General features: G+C 45.6%; 1 protein-coding gene across 1 annotated transcript in view; it reads right to left on the minus strand.

Annotated features, from left to right (window-relative positions):
* The window catches only part of TRPM2 (transient receptor potential cation channel subfamily M member 2), a 1289439-nt gene that overhangs the window by 700428 nt on the left and 570279 nt on the right, over positions 1 to 18732 (minus strand). Inside the window, exon 18 of the mRNA XM_044304068.1 lies at positions 5935 to 6067. Coding sequence (XP_044160003.1) covers positions 5935 to 6067 — 133 coding nt within the window. The remainder of the gene's footprint in view (positions 1 to 5934; positions 6068 to 18732) is intronic.

The raw sequence follows: 18732 nt of genomic DNA on the forward strand, positions 1-18732 counted from the left end.
TCTGTAGACAAAACAAAAATATATTTGCCGTTTAGCGTTGCACTTATATGTTGAAAAGCCTTGTGTAGTGTAAAAGTTGAAAAAATGAAGGGCCTACTTTCTGTTGAGCAGTTCAGTTATATGTGGTAAAGCCCCTTTTGCAGTGACATTCTATGTGACACTGGCTTTTTTGCTCAAAATGTATGGGTGATTGTATACCTCCTTTTGCGGTATGAACCGCCTTACTTAGTGGTGAAATTCTTTATATGAAACAGGCTTTTTTGGGGAAAATTGATGGGTGACTGTACACCTCTTTTTGCTGTAGGGGCCGAATTACGCAGTGGTAAAATGTATTATTTCAAATCAAACTCCACTGCTCTGTATTTCTTGTGAAGTCAATGTCTCCAACTATGCCTCTTGCGTGATTTACACCAAATGCATTATTTTAATGTAGAGATTCAAGAATTATGTTGGATGCATGTAGTGTATGCAAGCAATGTCAAAGCCTCTTATCACTCTCACATTTTTCTGCCACTGGTTTGCTTGGGCAAACAGAGTCACACAGGGGAGGAACTGCTCCATGTCCTTCAGCAAGAAATCAAATCCTGACTTTCTCCGCAACAACTAAAAATCAGAACCATGGTGACCAACAATGGGAAGAAAATGGTGTCAACGCTGCATCAAGGAGGGCTGAGCTATGCACCCTGCGTGGCACAAGTGTTCAATCTGGTTGTCAAGCGGTTCCTGAAGTCTTCCACCCATCTGCAAGACATCCTAAAAATTGCCAGGAAACTTTGCATGGATTTCAGTCACTCATATACCACAAAGCACACTCTCCTTGAGCTGCAGAGGCAGAACAGCATCCCTCAACATAGGCTGATATGTGACGTTTCCACCCATTGGAATTCCACAGAGAAAGGTCATAAACAATTTTTTGATGATCCAAGCGGACAGGAGTAGTCCCCTGTGTAACTTCGATGTCAGCCAGTTGCAGCTCATGTGTGACACCTGCCATTTGCTCGGGCCCTTTGAGGGGGCCACCTTATTTGTCAGTCGCCAGGACTATGGGATGAACAATGTCATTCCACTGCTTCATGTCCTGGAACAGATGCTCAAGATCTCTGTTTACAGTCAGTGAATGGGAACATCATTTATCACAAGGACATGCAAACACCAACCGATGGGCTGTTAACCCCCAGAAGTAGGTCATCGGCAAGAAGGATCAGTCATTTTCACAGCTCAAGGTATCCTCCCAGAAGCTTGACCTCTGCACGTCGATGGTCTGCATTACGAAGCTTGTCTAAAAGAAAAATCCTACAGTGCACCTCCTTGGAGAAAACTCTTGATCCGGCACAGGGTGCTTTGCGCCTTCAAAAATAATGGACTGTTTACATCAAGACACTGATGTATAATTTCTTACACACCAGACTGAAAGAGTTTTCAAAGCACCTGTCTGCCCACATAACTGCCGAGAAGCAGAAGTCATGTTTACCTAGACTCAAAGCAAAGGACAGAGATCCACTGGCTGTGCTCATACAAATTTAATTCATACCTCCACTCACCAAGGCAAGCACAGAGGACCAGATTGTGTGGACTGGTTGCTTCTGTGGGACGTACACAAAGGACAATCTATTGGAGGTGTTACCAAATACATTTCCTTGCCTCCCGCTCTTCCTGTATAACGGCTCTGAGGCGCTGACGGCTATCGAAGGGATGTGGTTACTAAGATACTTTGACTGTTGTTTGGGTGAGCTGGTGATCAGTTCTCAGGACCTTACTTGGCTAGCAGCGATGTGGACCAGGTATGACGTGTCTGGATCAGTGTCGGCCACAGAACTTGTTTCTCTGTGGCCGTCGAACTTCGCATGGACATTTCTTATGCCATCCATGTAGAGGACTTCTAGATTTTATGGAATGATATTCATAAACAAAAGGACAAGTCACGTTGGAGGAAGTGGACAATTTATTCCAATGTCCTTACTCGCAGTTCTTTAGACACTTTAGAATCCACTTATCAGCAACCCAGCTCGTCAAGGTGAAGGTATCTGTGGCATAATCGCATTGTTAAGGAAAGTGTGAAGTTCCTCAGTGAGGACTACCTAATCCGAGTGCTGAAATTCATCACGGAGCTGGCTATCAATAACATCCAGTATTGAACATATGGACGACTCTCATCTTGTACCTTGTCCACAACTTTTGGGACCCCCCCCCCCCCCGGACATCTTACATGTCTTAGACATGATCCCTGCAGTGCTTACCACATGTTATACCACTTCTTACCGTTCTGTTACAGCAGCTGTGAGACCTGCACATACTAAGGCTGTTGCCTGTGCCAACCAGTTACCTTCCAGCTGTGATTGTGTAGCCTGCACTGTAGGAATGAGCTGGCGTTGGCGTGTTTGCTGATCTGTCCTCGAGTTATCAGCCATAACCCCATACATTTCATGATCAATATGCATTACCATCGTGGTCACCCCGACACTGGTCATCAATCCATTCTTGTTGATGAAGCACTTATTTTTTCAGTTTTTCTTTTAAATCTTGTGGTTTTGCCTCTTCTGTGTTGCATTTTATGTGTGTTAGGCTACATGCACACGACCGTGCCATTTTTTGCGGTCCGCAAAATACGGATCTGCAAAAAAAAGCCGTCCGCATGCCTTCCGCAATTTGCGGAACGGAACGGGCGGCCCATTGTAGACATGCCTATTCTTGTCCGCAAAACGGATAAGAATAGGACATGCTATATTTTTTTTGCGAGGCCTTGGAACGAAGCAACGGATGTAGTCTGCATATTTTGTGGCCCCATTGAAGTGAATGGGTCCGCACCCGAGCCGCCCACCAGTCCCTGATATCCGGGCCCCTGCTGTATCTGCCAGCATTACTGTAAAAGCCGATGCCGGCAGATTAACCGCTACTATGTCATGGTCAGCGCTGACCATGGCATAGAAGGTGCATTTGGCGTGTGAGGGAGCCCATTGGGTCCCCGCGCTGCTGTGGCGGGGACCCAATGGGTGGCAGGGCAGCCCAATGCCATGAACAGGCTTCCCAATGCCTTGCACAGAATCGGGACCTGCCTTTTACGGGGGCTAAGGCTGAGTCTCCTAGTATTGTAATGCATTGCAGAGCCGATCAGACCCTCAAAAGTTGAAGTTCCAGAGTGGGACAGAAATAAGGTTTAAAGAAATAGAAAAATAGGGAAAAACACACATATTAGGTATCACTGCATCCATAACAATCGGCTCTATAAATATATCACATGATGCACCCCTTCTGATACCATCAAGCGATCAAAAAGGCATATGTCCCACAAAATGGTACCGATAAAACCTTCACCTCATTCCACAAAAAATGAGACCCTACATAAGAAAATTGCTAAAAAAAATAACTAAGACACAAAAATATATTTTTTTGTTTCAAATATGCTATTATTGTGTTAAAGTGAAATGAATAAATAAAAAGTATACATATTAGGTATCACCTCTTCTGTAACAACCAGCTCTATAAAAATATCACATGACCTAACCCTCAGCTGAACAGCCATTTTTTGTCACCGTACATTATAAAAATTGCAACACCAAGTGATCAAAAAGGAATATGCCCCCCAAAATAGTACCAATCAAACGTCACCTCATCTCACAAAAAATTAGACCCTACCATGGACAATCGATCAAAAGATTTAAAAATTATGACTCTAAGACAATGGAGACACTAAAATATGAGTTTTTTTCTTCAAAACTGCCATTATTGTGTTCAAGTGAAATAAATAAAAAAAAGTATACATATTAGGTATTGCCACATCAGTAAAAATCTGCTCTATAAAAATATCACATGACCTAACCCCTCAGTCGAACACCGTAAAAAAAATACAAAACAGTGCCAAAAAAGCCATTTTTTGTCACTTAACATCACATACAGTGCAACACCAAGTGATCAAAAAGGCTTTTGTCCCCCCCCCCAAAAAAATTGTACCAACTAAACCATCACCTCATCCCACAAAAAATTAGACAATATTTAAGACAATCGGTCAAAAAAAAAAAAAAAAAATATGGCTCTCAGAGACAATTTAAAAAAAAAATGATATTATTGTGTAACACTTAAATAAATAAGAAGAATTAAACATTTTAGGTATTGCCATGTCCGTAACGATCTGCTCTATAAAAATGTCACATGACCTAACCCCGCAGGTGAACGCCGTAAAACGAATTTTTTGGTCTACCCAAAAATTGTACCAATAAAAAAGTCAACTCTTCCTGCAAACAACGAGCCCCTGCACAAGATGATCGGCATAAAAATAAAAATAAGGTGTTCAGAAAATGGAGACATTTTTTTTCTTTCCAAAAATGCTTTATTATGTTAAACTGAAACAAACAAAGTATACTTATTTGATATAATTGCATCTGTAACAACCTGCTCTATAAAAGTAGCACATGATCTACCCTGTCAGATGAATGTTGTAAAAAATAAAAATGGTGCCAAATCAGCCATTTTTGGGTTACCTTGCCTCGCAAAAAAATGTAATATAGAGCAAATAAAAAATCATATGTACCCCAAAATAGTACCAATAAACGTTATCCCCTAGTTTTCAAAATGGGGTCACTTTTTGGGAGTTTCCACTGTAAGGGTGCATCAGGGGGACATGACATCTAAAAATCAGTCCAGCAAAGTCTGTCTTCCAAAAACCATATGGCGCCCCTTTTCTTCTGCGCCCTGCCATATGCCCTTACATCAGTTTACGACCACATGTAGGGTGTTTCTGTAAACCGCAGAATCAGGGTAATAAATATTGAGTTTTGTTTGGCTTTTAACCCTTGATGTGTTAAAGAAAAAAAATTATTAAAATGGAAAATCTGCCAAAAAAAGTGAAATTTAGAAATGGAATCTCCATTTTCCTTTAATTCTTGTGGAGAACCTAAAGGGTTAAGAAAGTTTGTAAAATCAGGTTTGAGTAACTTGTGGGTGTGGTTTCTACAATGGGGTCATTTATGGGGGTTTCCACTATGTAAACCCCACAAAGTGACTGGTCCTTAAAAAGTGGGTTGGTGAAATAGCTTCTAAAATTCTAAGCCTTCTAACATCCTAAAAAAATAAAATGACATTTAGAAAATGATGCCAACATGAAGAAGACATATGGGGAATGTTAAGTAATAAATATTTTATGAGGTATCACTTTCTGTTTTAAAAGAAGAGAAAGGCAAGCCACTGAGGAAGGGGTCCCTTTTACCCCGAAACGCGTCTGGCGAATGACAGTGAGGGACGATTAAAGAAAAGACTCTATAACCGCATATATTCTATGAACCTGCGTTAAAGAAGTTTGAAAACCCCGCCTGGAATAACAGATCACGTGACCGCCCAGTAAACCACGTGGGACGCCACCTAGGTCCTGGAAGGTCAGAGCGGCAATATCGAGCAGCATCGCTACTAACGGCGTGGGGAACTTCACACACAGAGTCTACCTACAGGTCCTTACAGCTCACAACAGCATATCCTGTTGAAAATTTGACGTCTATGTGGATTCATTGCAGGAGCGGTAAAGTACACCATATAATACAACTGTGAGATTTATCTTTACCATCATCGCTATCTCCTGAATATTGAACTTGCAGCTATCTGCCAACAGTTATAGCCCCTGGATATGGTCCAGGGCTATTAGAAAATAACTCTTGAGAGACTTTCCATATATTGGAGTGCGGCATTTTAAGTGTATTTTTTATTCATTCAATTTTTATGAAATGTTTTATATGTAAAACTGTTTATTTGTAGCCTATAAAATTTATTTGTAGCCTATAAAAATTTATATGGATACTAACTACCGTGTGTTTGCCTGAATATAAAATGTGCATTTGTTTTTAGCCTCAGCACTGACAGAAATAAAGATAGAGAACTTCTCAAAGTAAAGATGGTAGATAAATTAACAAAAGATAAAGGGCATCAAAAATACATATAATTAATACTTACCATTCTTTTAACAATTATTATTTTAGGACCAAGCGTTTTACTTATTGTAAAGATATGCATGAGACGCAAGCAAAAAATTACAAAATCTAGTGATAGAATTATTCTTCCTGGATAAAATGTTGCTGGTATTAACCTGTGGAAAAAAATAAGATTACAATTATGACTTATTGTACCTAAATCCCTAACAGTCCCCATATATACAAATTTTGTCCGTTTTTTTTAGAAGATGTAGGAATCTGTAAAAAACACCAGAATGACTGTATGTGTTGTATTTCTGACCAGCTTCATTTTTAAAATGTTTTGTAGGGTTTTTGGGTGTTTTTGCAGTGTGTTTGCCCACTAGCATTTTATTTGCAGTGCTTTTGCTCTATAGTGAAGGTGACTTAAAAATTTCCCCAAAAATTTAAGAACTACATACATGCTGCATTTTTGAAAAGAAACCAATAAACCTAAAACCATCACCCAATTAACACAAATGTCAGTAGCATAATAATGCTTGTGTATCCTATATTTCCTTTTTCTTATAGACCTTAAGCTTACAAGACGCTTTTACCACAAAGAAAATCACATAAAAAATGAAAAAAATAAAATAAAATGCAAAAACCTGTGTGTATAACCATCCTTATTAAATACATAAAATAAGATATATAAATAAGATATACAATAAACCCCTTCAACCCCAGGCCTGTTTTCACCTTCCTGCCCAGGCCATTTTTTGCAAATCTGACATGTGTCACTTTATGTGGTGATTAGGGATGAGCGAATATATAATTTTGGGATGTCCGTGACACGGACCCGAACCCAAACATTTTCGTAAAAGTCCAGGTTCGGTGTTTGTCGCTTTCTTGGCGCTTTTTGAAAGGCTGCAAAGCAGCCAATCAACAAGCGTCATACTACTTGCCCCAAGAGGCCATCACAGCCATGTCTACTATTGGCATGGCTGTGATTGGCCAGTGCAGCATGTGACCCAGCCTCTATTTAAGCTGGAGTCACGTAGCGCCGCATGTCACTCTGCTCTGATCAGTGTAGGGAGAGGTTGCAGCTGCTGTTAGGGTGAGATTAGGCACTAGACAGGGATTTGCTCAGCAAAAACACTTAAGGAAGTGATCGATCTACAGCTGTGAATCATTCATCTTCTGCTATTCAATTGCTCACTGTTTTTAGGCTGCCCAGAGCGTTTTTCAGTCACTTTTTTCTGGGGTGATCGGCGGCCATTTTGTGTCTTGTGGTGCGCCAGCACAAGCTGCCACCAAGTCCATTTAACCATCAATAGTGTGTTGTTGTTTTTTTGCTATATCCTACATCAGGGGCTTGGCTGTGCTTGCTATTTTATTGAGGGGTGAAATACAATTGCCAAAATAGCAGTACCCTAAATCTGGTGTTTCAGCTGTGGCTAGCCAATTGTAATACTGTCTGCTGTCTGGCAAAGGATATATTTTTGTTCTGGGTTGAAATACAATTCCCAACTTAACAATTCCCTAAATCAGTGGTTTCTGCTGTATCAGGCCAAGTTTAAATCGATCCATAAAAGGGTATATTAGATTGAAGGTGCTGATAGGGTCATCCTCAATAACTTCACACCCTACCGTGCATTTCCAAGTCTAATTCTGTCCGTAAATGTATACCTGTCATCCAGGGCCTAAATACTAGGCCTACAATTTATATTCAGCTAAATCTGTCGTTACTGCTGTGCCTGTATTAGTGTAATACGGTACCTAAATAGATAGCCAGATAGTGTTAGGTGTCTGTAAAAAAAGGCCTGAATTTGAATTCAATACATTGGGCCAAATATTTTTTTTTCTTATTGTGGTGAACTGAACAGTAACAATGAGGAAAACATCTAGTAAGGGACGCGGACGCGAACATGGCCGTGGTGGTGTTAGTGGACCCTCTGGTGCTGGGAGAGGACGTGGCCGTTCTGCCACAGCCACATGTCGTAGTGAAGCAACTACCTCAGGTCCCAGTAGCCGCCAGAATTTACAGTGATATTTGGTGGGGCCCAATGCCGTTCTAAGGATGGTAAGGCCTGAGCAGGTACAGGCATTAGTCAATTGGGTGGCCGACAGTGGATCCAGCACGTTCACATTATCTCCCACCCAGTCTTCTGCAGAAAGCGCACAGATGGCGCCAGAAAACCAAGCCCATCAATCTATCACATCACCCCCATGCATATCAGGGAAACTGTCTGAGCCTCAAGTTATGCAGCAGTCTCTTATGCTGTTTGAAGACTCTGCTGGCAGGGTTTCCCAAGGGCATCCACCTAGCGCTTCCCCAGCGGTGGAAGACATAGAATGCACTGACGCACAACTACTTATGTTTCCTGATGATGAGGACATGGGAATACCACCTCAGCACGTCTCTGACGATGACGAAACACAGGTGCCAACTGCTGCGTCTGGAGGTCAGGGAGGAAGACTGGGTGGAAGACGATGCAGGGGACGATGAGGTCCTAGACCCCACATGGAATGAAGGTCGTGTCACTGACTTTCACAGTTCGGAGGAAGAGGCAGTGGTGAGACCGAGCCAACAGCGTTGCAAAAGAGGGAGCAGTGGGCAAAAGCAGAACACCCGCCGCCAAGAGACTCCGCCTGCTACTGACCGCCGCCATCTGGGACCGAGCACCCCAAAGGCAGCTTCAAGGAGTTCCCTGGCATGGCACTTCTTCAAACAATGTGCTGATGACAAGACCCGAGTGGTTTGCACGCTGTTCCATCAGAGCCTGAAGCGAGGCATTAACGTTCTGAATCTTAGCACAACCTGCATGACCAGGCACCTGCATGCAAAGCATGAACTGCAGTGGAGTAAACACTTTAAAAACAAGGAGCTCACTCAGGCTCCCCCTGCTACCTCTTCTGCTGCTGCCACCTCGGCCTCTTCCTCCGCCTTTGGAGGAACGTTGGCACCTGCCGCCCAGCAAACAGGGGATGTACCACCAACACCACCACCTTCGTCACCAAGCATCTCAACCATGTGACACGGCAGCGTTCAGCTCTCCATCTCACAAACATTTGAGAGAAAGCGTAAATTCCCACCTAGCCACCCTCGATCCATGGCTCTGAATGGCAGCATTTCTAAACTACTGGCCTATGAAATGCTGTCATTCAGGATGTTGGACACAGACAGCTTCAAACAGCTCATGTCGCTTGCTGTCCCACAGTATGTTGTTCCCAGCCGCCACTATTTCTCCAAGAGAGCCGTGCCTTCCCTGCACAACCAAGTATCCAATAAAATCAAGTGTGCACTGCGCAACGCCATCTGTGGCAAGGTCCACCTAACCACAGATACGTGGACCAGTAAGCACGGCCAGGGACTCTATATCTCCCTAACTGCACACTGGGTAAATGAAGTGGCGGCTGGGCTCCAGGCGGAGAGCTGTTTGGCGCACGTCCTTCCGCCGCCAAGGATCGCAGGGCATCATTCTTTGCCTCCTGTTGCCTCCTCCTCCTACTCGGCTTCCTCCTCCTCTTCTTCCACCTGCTCATCCAGTCAGCCACACACCTTCACCACCAACTTCAGCACAGCCCGGGGTAAACTTCAGGAGTTGTGGCGGGGTATAGAACAACAGACCGACGAGTGGTTGCTGCCGGTGAGCCTCAAGCCTGGCCTGGTGGAGTGCGATAATGGGCGAAATCTCGTTGCAGCTCTGGGACTAGCCGGTTTGACGCACATCCCTTGCCTGGCGCATGTGCTGAAATTGGTGGTGCAGAAGTTCATTCACAACTACCCCGACATGTCAGAGCTGCTGCATAAAGTGCGGGCCGTCTGATTGCGCTTCCGGCGTTCACATCCTGCCGCTGCTCGCCTGTCTGCGCTACAGCGTAACTTCGGCCTTCCCACTCACCGCCTCATATGTGACGTACCCACCAGGTGGAACTCCACCTTGCACATGCTGGACAGACTGTGCAAGCAGCAGCAGGCAATAGTGGAGTTTCAGCTGCAGCACTCACGGGTCAGTTTTACTGCGGAACAGCACCACTTCACCACCAATGGCTGGGCCTTCATGCGAGACCTATGTGCCCTGTTGTGCTGTTTCGAGTACTCCACCAACATGGCCAGTGGCGATGACGCCGTTATCAGCGTTACAATTCCACTTCTATGTCTCCTTGAGAAAACACTTAGGGCGATGATGGAAGAGGAGCTGGCCCAGGAGGAGGAGGAAGAGGGGTCATTTTTTAGCACTTTCAGGCTAAAGGCGAAGGCAGAGGAGGAGCAAGAGGTCGCCAACGTAGCTGTGTCACGGCCAGATCCTCTGAGGGCAGGGTTAGCATCGCAGAGATGTGGAAAAGTTTTGTCAACACGCCACAGCTAACTGCACCACCACCGGATACGGAACGTGTTAGCAGGAGGCAACATTTCACTAACATCATGGAACAGTACGTGTGCATACGCCTCCACGTACTGACTGATGGTTAGGCCCCATTCAACATCTGGGTCTCCAAATTGTCCCCGTGGCCAGAGCTAGCCTTTTATGCCTTGGAGGTGCTGGCCTGCCCGGCGGCCAGCGTTTTGTCTGAACGTGTATTCAGCACGACAGGGGGCGTCATTACAGACAAACACAGCCGCCTGTCTACAGCCAATGTGGACAAGCTGACGTTCATAAAAATGAACCAGGCATGGATCCCACAGGACCTGTCCATCCCTTGTGCAGATTAGACATGTATAACTACCTCCCCTTAACCATATATTATTGTACTCCAGGGCACTTCCTCATTCAATCCTATTTTTATTTTCATTTTACCATTATATTGCGGGGCAACCCAAAGTTGAATGAACCTCTCCTCTGTCTGGGTGCTGGGGCCTAAAAATATCTGACAGTGGCCTGTTCCAGTGTTGGGTGACATGAAGCATGATTCTCTGCTGTGGGACCTCTCTCCTCTGTCTGGGTGCCGGGGCCTAAAAATATCTGACAGTGGCCTGTTCCAGTGTTGGATGACATGAAGCCTGATTCTCTGCTATGACATGAAGCCTGATTCTCTGCTATGGGCCCTCTCTCCTCTGTCTGGATGCCGGGGCCTAAAAATATCTGACAGTGGCCTGTTCCAGTGTTGGGTGACATGAAGCATGATTCTCTGCTATGACATGAAGCCTGATTCTCTGCTATGAGACCTCTCTCCTCTGTCTGGGTGCCGGGGCCTAAAAATATCTGACAATGGCCTGTTCCAGTGTTGGGTGACATGAAGAATGATTCTCTGCTATGACCTGAAGCCTGATTCTCTGCTATGGGACCTCTCTCCTCTGTCTGGGTGCCAGGGCCTAAAAATATCTGACAGTGGCCTGTTTCAGTGTTGGGTGACATGAAGCATGATTCTCTGCTATGGGACCTCTCTCCTCTGTCTGGGTGCCAGGGCCTAAAAATATCTGACAGTGGCCTGTTCCAGTGTTGGGTGACATTAAGCCTGATTCTCTCCTATGACATGAAGCCTGATTCTCTGCTATGGGACCTCTCTCCTCTGTCTGGGTGCCAGGGCCTAAAAATATCTGACAGTGGCCTGTTTCAGTGTTGGGTGACATGAAGCATGATTCTCTGCTATGGGACCTCTCTCCTCTGTCTGGGTGCCAGGGCCTAAAAATATCTGACAGTGGCCTGTTCCAGTGTTGGGTGACATTAAGCCTGATTCTCTCCTATGACATGAAGCCTGATTCTCTGCTATGGGACCTCTCTCCTCTGTCTGGGTGCCAGGGCCAAAATATCTGACAATGGCCTGTTCCGGTGGTGGGTGACGTGAAGCCTGATTCTCTGCTATGACATGAAGCCTGATTATCTGCAATGGGACCTCTCTCCTCTGTCTGGGTGCCGGGGTCTAAATATCTGACAGTGGCCTGTTCCAGTGGTGGGTTACATGAAGCCTGATTCTCTGCTATGGGTCCTCTCTCCAATTGATATTGGTTATTTTTTATTTACTTTATTTTTATTTTTATTCATTTCCCAATCCACATTTGTTTGCAGGGGATTTAACTACATTTTGCTGCCTTTTGCAGCCCTCTAGCCCTTTCCTGGGCTGTTTTACAACCTTTTTAGTGGCGAAAAGTTCGGGTCCCCATTGACTTCAATGGGGTTCGGGTTTGGGACGAAGTTCGGGTCGGGTTCGGATCCCGAACCCGAACATTTCTGGGACGTTCAGCTGAACTTCTCGAACCCGAACATCCAGGTGTTCGCTCAACTCTATTTATGAGAATCAAGAGGATTGGTTTTCATTTTTGTCATTGGCCGAGTTTGCCATAAATAACCATAGACAGGAGTCCACTGATAATTTGCCATTTTTTGGTGCATATGGGTTCCATCCGCAGTTTGGCACTATTTCTGGTACTGAGACGTCTAGTATACCTGAAGAGGAAAGATTCTCCTCTTCGTTGTCATCTATTTGGCAGAAGATTCAAAACAATTTAAATAAAATGGGCGAAAAGTATAAATGTATGGCTGACAACAGACGTTTAAGTTATCCGGACCTGAGCGTGGGTGATTCGGTGTGGCTGTCCACAAGAAACATTAAGTTGAAGGTACCCTCTTGGAAGTTGGGACCAGAGGAAAGAATGAGGGTTCCTGCGACCAACGTGAATGCCAGTCGCCTTATGAGGGCCTTTCACAGGGCGCTCCCTGAAAAAGTTGGTCTTGGGTGTCCGGAGTCCACCTCTAGAATGGGGGTACTGTCACTGTCCCTCGTGTGAGAGAAGTGAGAAGATCGGATAGACTTGCTGCACGCAAAGCTATCTGACAGGTCTCTCTGTTTTCCTCTCGTATGTTGTTGTTTGGCAGGATCTCACCTCTCCTCAGGTGCCGCTCATTATCAGTGGTGAGGCTCTATTTAGGTCTGCCTCACACTGCTAACAATGCAGTTAATACTTTCTGCTAGGAGTTGCTAGAGCTTAGTTGCATTGGATCTCCTGCTTCTCGATACTTCTCTAAAGCTAAGTACTTGTTGCCTTCACAGTTTGTCTTTCTCTGGAGTGTGTTTTTCCTCCATCTGGGGAGGAACCAGCTGTCTCGTCTCCTGCTCCCTATTCGAGGGCTTGTCAGTTTGAGCAGGGCTTTAGGTATCCGGCGTATGGATATTTCCACATTTAGGATCTGCTCATACTGGCAGGAGTTAGGGAAAGGCTTAGGGATTACTAGTGGGTCACCATCCCTTTTCCTTAGTTTTAAGGCCTATTTTTGTTCTTTCATTGTTGTGTATATTTAGTGTTTTCCCCTCCCCGTTACCTGTGACAGCCTGCTCCTGAGCTGACCCTCTAGAACATTAGGGGTGATGGCATGCTGCTGAGCTGACCATTGAAAAAATTATGTTTGAGGGTCTGCTGGTGAGATGACTCTCTAAAACATTAGGGGCGAGTGCCTGCTGCTGATCTGAGCATGGAAAAATTATGGGTGAGGGGCTGCTGCTGAGCTGACCATCAAAAAAATTACGGTTGAGGGCCTGCTGCTGAGCTGAGTGCCTGCTGCTGATCTGACTATGAACTAAGTTATGGGCGATGGTCTGCTGCTGAGCTGACCATCGAAAAAATTATAGTTGAGGGCTTGATGCTGAGTTGACCCTCTAAAACATTTGGAGCAAGGGCAGCCTAATAAGCATGTTGATATGATGGAGGAGAAGGAGGAGGATGAAAAAAGTAAGATTGCACCATATACCCTTTTTGTGGTGGAAGGGGTGCATGGGAATACAGTGCTTTCAATACACCATAAAAGCCACATTTAAAGTGCATTTATGTTCAGCCGCTTTCCTCTGGTTGAGTAGAGTAGTCAGGGGCAATCCAGGCCTTGTTCATTTTGATAAGAGTCAACTTGTCAGCATTTTCAGTCGACAGGCGGATGCGCTTATTAGCTATTATGCCCCCAGCAGCCCTAAACATTTGCTCTGACAAAAGGCTGGCTGCAGGGCAGGCCAGCAACTCCAAAGCATAGAGCGCCAGTTCGTGCCACGTGTCCAGCTTGGACACCCAATAGTTGTAAGGAACCGAGGGATCATTGAGGACGCAGACATGGTCTGCTACATACTCCTTCACCATCTTCCAAAATGTTTCCCTCCTTGTGACAGTAGGCTACACATCAGGGTGAGGGTGCTGGCAGGGTGTCATGAAACTGTCCCAGGCCTTGGAGAGTGTTGCCCTGCCTCTGTTGGAACTGCTGTGTGTTCCCCTCATCTGCCCTCCTCGGTTGCCCAAGGAACTACGTACTCTGCCGCCAGCGTTGTCACCTGGAAATTTTTGGAGCAATTTTTCCACAAGGACCTTCTGGTATTGCACCATTTTGCTAGTCCTCTCCACCACAGGAATGAGAGATGAGAAGTTATTTTTGCAGCGGTCGTCAAGAATAGTGAACAACCAGTAATTGGTGTTGGCCAAAATGAGTACAACGTGATGGTCACAGGAAAGGCAACATAACAAAGTCAGCCATATGTGCCAGAGTCCCAACAGACAAAATTTTGAGGTCCTTATCAGGAGGATGACTCTCAGTCTCCTCATCCTCTTCCTCCTCCTCTTATGCCCATCAACGTTGAACCAATAGAATAAACCTGCTATGGGTACTACCATCTGTAGCAGAGGCAACCATCTCCTGTTCCTCCTCCTCCTCATGCAATTCACGCTGAGAAGACAAAATGAGGGTGGTCTAGCTATCACCCTGTGTACTGTCTTCCCCCATTTCCACCTCTTCCACATGCAAAGCTTCCGTCTTTATTGTGAGCAATGAGCGGTTCAGTAGACACAGAAGTGGGATGGTTACACTGATAATAGCGGCGTCACCACTCACCATCTGTGTTGATTCCTCAAAGTTACATAAAACCTCACAGAGGTCAGACATCCATGCCCACTCATCGATTGTGAAAAGTGGCATCTGACTGGAAAGTTGATGACCATGTTGCAGCTGGTATTCCACTACTGCCCTCTGCTGCTCACAAAGCCTGGCCAACATATGAAACGTGGAGTTCCAGCACGTGCTCACGTCGCACAACAGTCCGTGAGCTGGCAATTGCAAGCAGCTGCAGCGCTGCCAGACCAGCAGCAGCTGTAGGTGACTTTCGGAAATGGGCACACACGTGGCGCACCTTCACCAGTAGCTCAGGTACATTTTGATAGGTTTTGAGAAAATGCTGAACCACTAAGTTTAAAACGTGGGCTAGGCATGGTAAGTGTGTGAGCTTGCTGAGCTCCAAAGCCGCCACCAAGTTACGGCCATTATCAGACACAACCATGCCTGGCTGTAGGTTGAGTGGCGAGAGCCACAGCTCAGTCTGGTCCCTTATACTCTGCCACAGCTCTGTGACAGTGTGCTGTTTGTCACCTAAGCAAATTAGTTTCAGCACGGCCTGTTGCCACTTCCCCACTACAGTGCTACACTGCTTCCAGCTACTCACTGATGACTGACTGGTGCTGCAAGATGACAATTCAAAGGTTGAAGTGAAGGAGGAGGTGGAGGAGGAGAAGGTGGGGTCGCAGCCACTAATGTAGGTGTTGGTGGAAATCCTGATGGAAGTAGGGCCCGCAGTCCTTGGCGTCGGTTGCACCTATGCAACCCCAGGGTACAACTCGCTCCTGGTAATGTAGGTAATGGGAAAATCCAGCTGACCCACTTTGTAAATCCAAGTGATCCACCCTTGGTGCACGGAGATGTAGGTAAGTCCTCGATGGTTATAAAGATGAAAATATTTCCAGCACCTGTAATCTTTTGAGTGATGGTTTCTTTATTTCCAGTAGTGAGTAATAAAACGTCAATGGCATAAATCCTCACACATCCATTTTACAGTCAACGCGTTTCGAAGAATTAAATGTTCTTACTCATGACTACAACTCTCTCCTGGCCTCCACAACGTTCACCCAATGTGCCATCAGGTAAATGTAGCATCCCTGACCACAAGCACTTGTTGATGTGTCAGTCATTAATTGGACCTTTCCCCATAACTGCGTTGGTCAGGACACGGGTGATGTTACGGGACACATGCTGGTGTAAGGCGGGGAAGGCACACCGGACAAAATAGTGGACTGAGTAAAGAGAGACGATCACCACCATCAGGCTGTGGAAAGCCTAAGTGTCCACAAGCCTAAATGGCATCATTTCCAGGGACAGCAATTTGGAAAGGTGTGCATTTAGTGCTATGGCCTGTGGGTGGGTGGCTAGGTATTTGCGCTTTTGTTCAAAGGCCTGGGGTATGGACATCTGTACGCTGCACTGGGACACAGAAGTGGATGTGCTAGTTGATGGTTCTTGCAAAAGTCTAGGTGCAGGGCGGGAGTCATCCGGGCCTGCGTCTTGGACAGGGGATTGGCCAGCACTTAACACAGGGGAAGAGGACGCAGTGGCGTTATCCGCAGACACTAATTGTGGACCCAGGCGTTCAGCCAGCCCATTAGAGTGCTTCGATGCCATGTGGCGGATCATGGTGGTGAGGTTGCTAGTGTTCACGCCCTTGCTCATTTTTGTATGGCACAGGTTGCAAATGACAATTCTTTTATCGTCCGTACTTTCATAAAAAAAGAGCCAGACTGCGGAACACCTACCCCTTGGCAAGGGAGATTTCCGCAAGGAGGTGCTCCAGGGAACAGTTGTGGGCATGTTTGGTGTGGCCCACCTTTTCCCTTTTGCCACCCCGCTGCTTCTTACAGCCTGTTGTGGTGCTGCGGATCCCTCCCCCTCTGTACTGCTGTCCTTGCTCGGCTTGCCACCTTCCCAGGTTGGGTCAGTGATTTCATCTTCCACCACATCCTCTTTCACTTCCTCACTCTGGTCATCCTCCTGGTTTGTTGACCTAACAACAACCTCACTTATTGACAACTGTGCTTCATCATCATCAAGAACATCTTGAGACACTAATTGCGGTTGACTTATTGCAACTGTGTCTCATCATCATCATCCACCTCGTGAAACACTAATTGCCGTTCCCCACAGTCATCTTCTTCTGACTGTTGATGCTCAAAAGTTTGGGAATCAGGGCACAAGATTTACTCATGTCCCTCTTCAAGCAGGCTTGGCGAGAGGCCCAAAATAAGGAATGGCGATGAAAAGAGCTCCTCGGAATATCCGAGTGTGTGATCACTTGTTTGGCAATACTCTCCATGGTGGGAGGAAGGAGGATCAGGGTGAGGATTGTGTTGACCAGACTTTTGGGCTACTGAGACTGGACTTTGTGGAAGACAGGGTGGTGCTTAACTGACTGGAAGCATTATCTGCTGCAATCCAACGGACCACCTGGTCGCACTGGTGTGACGTCGAGAGTAGTGTCCTGCGCCACCCTGCAAACTGGGACATGAAGTTAGGTAATGTGGATGAGTGTGTTTCTTGTGCTACGGCAGCAGGCACAGTTTCACCGTGCACCGGGCCACGGTCTCTGCGTGCTCCATCAGCAGCACGGCCACTTCCCCTTCCTTACTGCTTGCCTTCCACATACTAAATGGTATATATGCTTGCAAGTATGTCACACATACAGTAGCACAGATAAATTAGACTGAATGTCACTGATTTTTAGGATGGGTGCAGCGTACCACTACGTGTGTGTGGGTACTACTTAAAAGTACTTTTTTATTCTAACAATTGCATTGTACAGTATGATATAACTTTGCATTTGTGTATCTGTAAAATCCCTGTTAACAGGCCTATTAGGTGTAATTTATACATCCCACCACTAGATAGGGGTGAAGTTCAGGTCCTATATATACCTTGGTCAACCTAAGAGTGGAGTTCAGTTGAGACCACAGGTCAATGTGGAGATCAGTGAGTATATTTACACAGGGAGTGAAAAGGTGCAGATCCAGCATGTCAGCTCTAAAAAGAAGTCTTAGTCCCGAAAGGGACAAAAGAAAAGGACAGATTCAAATTCATCCAAAGAATAAAAGCCGTAAACCAGGCATAAAGGACCTTTGGGATATTTAGGCGAAGGATACCATAGCCTCTGGCAACCTCACCAGAAGTTCCAATGACATTGAAGTAACCCACTACTCCAAAAACCAAGAAACCTAAACAGCCTAAAACAGTGGATTTACAGAATTAACTCTGTACCATCTAGAGACTGCATAATTGTACTGCTGCAACTAAAAGACATCCAAAGTAAAAGTTGTGAGTTGCATCTTACCACTGTCTACCTCATTATTACTACCTATGGTTGTACCACCATTAACAGTACTGGCGTCATGACAAAAACCATCAAGGGACTCAGCTTCAACAAGCACCCTAAGCATCCCTAACATCAAGGGCACCTCAACCACCATCTTGGCTGATGCTTCCTACCACACAGTGTGCCCCAGAGGATTTTGTGCTGTCCACCTCAACTCTGTGCTGCCAGCCCAGGGAGGCTATCTGCTAACCGTGAGTAAACTGATGTACTGTGTGTTATACTATTTGACCCCTCATCGGTCCACCATGCACCTCACGTGTTGCCCCTGCGACTGGCTGGCTGCATGGGCAAAGGTTATACGGGAGATGTAGCACAAGTAATGTCGCTGCCACCAGTAGCAAAAAAATTTGACTGAATGTCACTGATGTTTACGATGGGCAAACGTTTTACAGGAGATGTAGCACAGGAAATGTTGCTGACACCAGCAGCGAAAAAATTAGACTGAATGTCACTGATATTTAGGATGGGCAAACGTTATACAGATGTAGCACAGGTAATGTTGCTGACACCAGCAGCGAAAAAATTAGACTGTCACTGATATTTCGGATGCGCTAACATTATACTGGAGATGTAGCGCAGGCAATATAGGGGCGGTAATGCACCGCCAAAACAATTGCACGCGATTTAGCGCAGATTGTGCTAAAAATATATATTGCTGCTAGATAAAACAATAGTCCTTAAAAGGACTTTTGGGTCTCTA

The sequence above is a fragment of the Bufo gargarizans genome, chromosome 8 (assembly GCF_014858855.1).
Source record: "Bufo gargarizans isolate SCDJY-AF-19 chromosome 8, ASM1485885v1, whole genome shotgun sequence".
NCBI classification, from domain to species: Eukaryota; Metazoa; Chordata; class Amphibia; order Anura; family Bufonidae; genus Bufo; species Bufo gargarizans.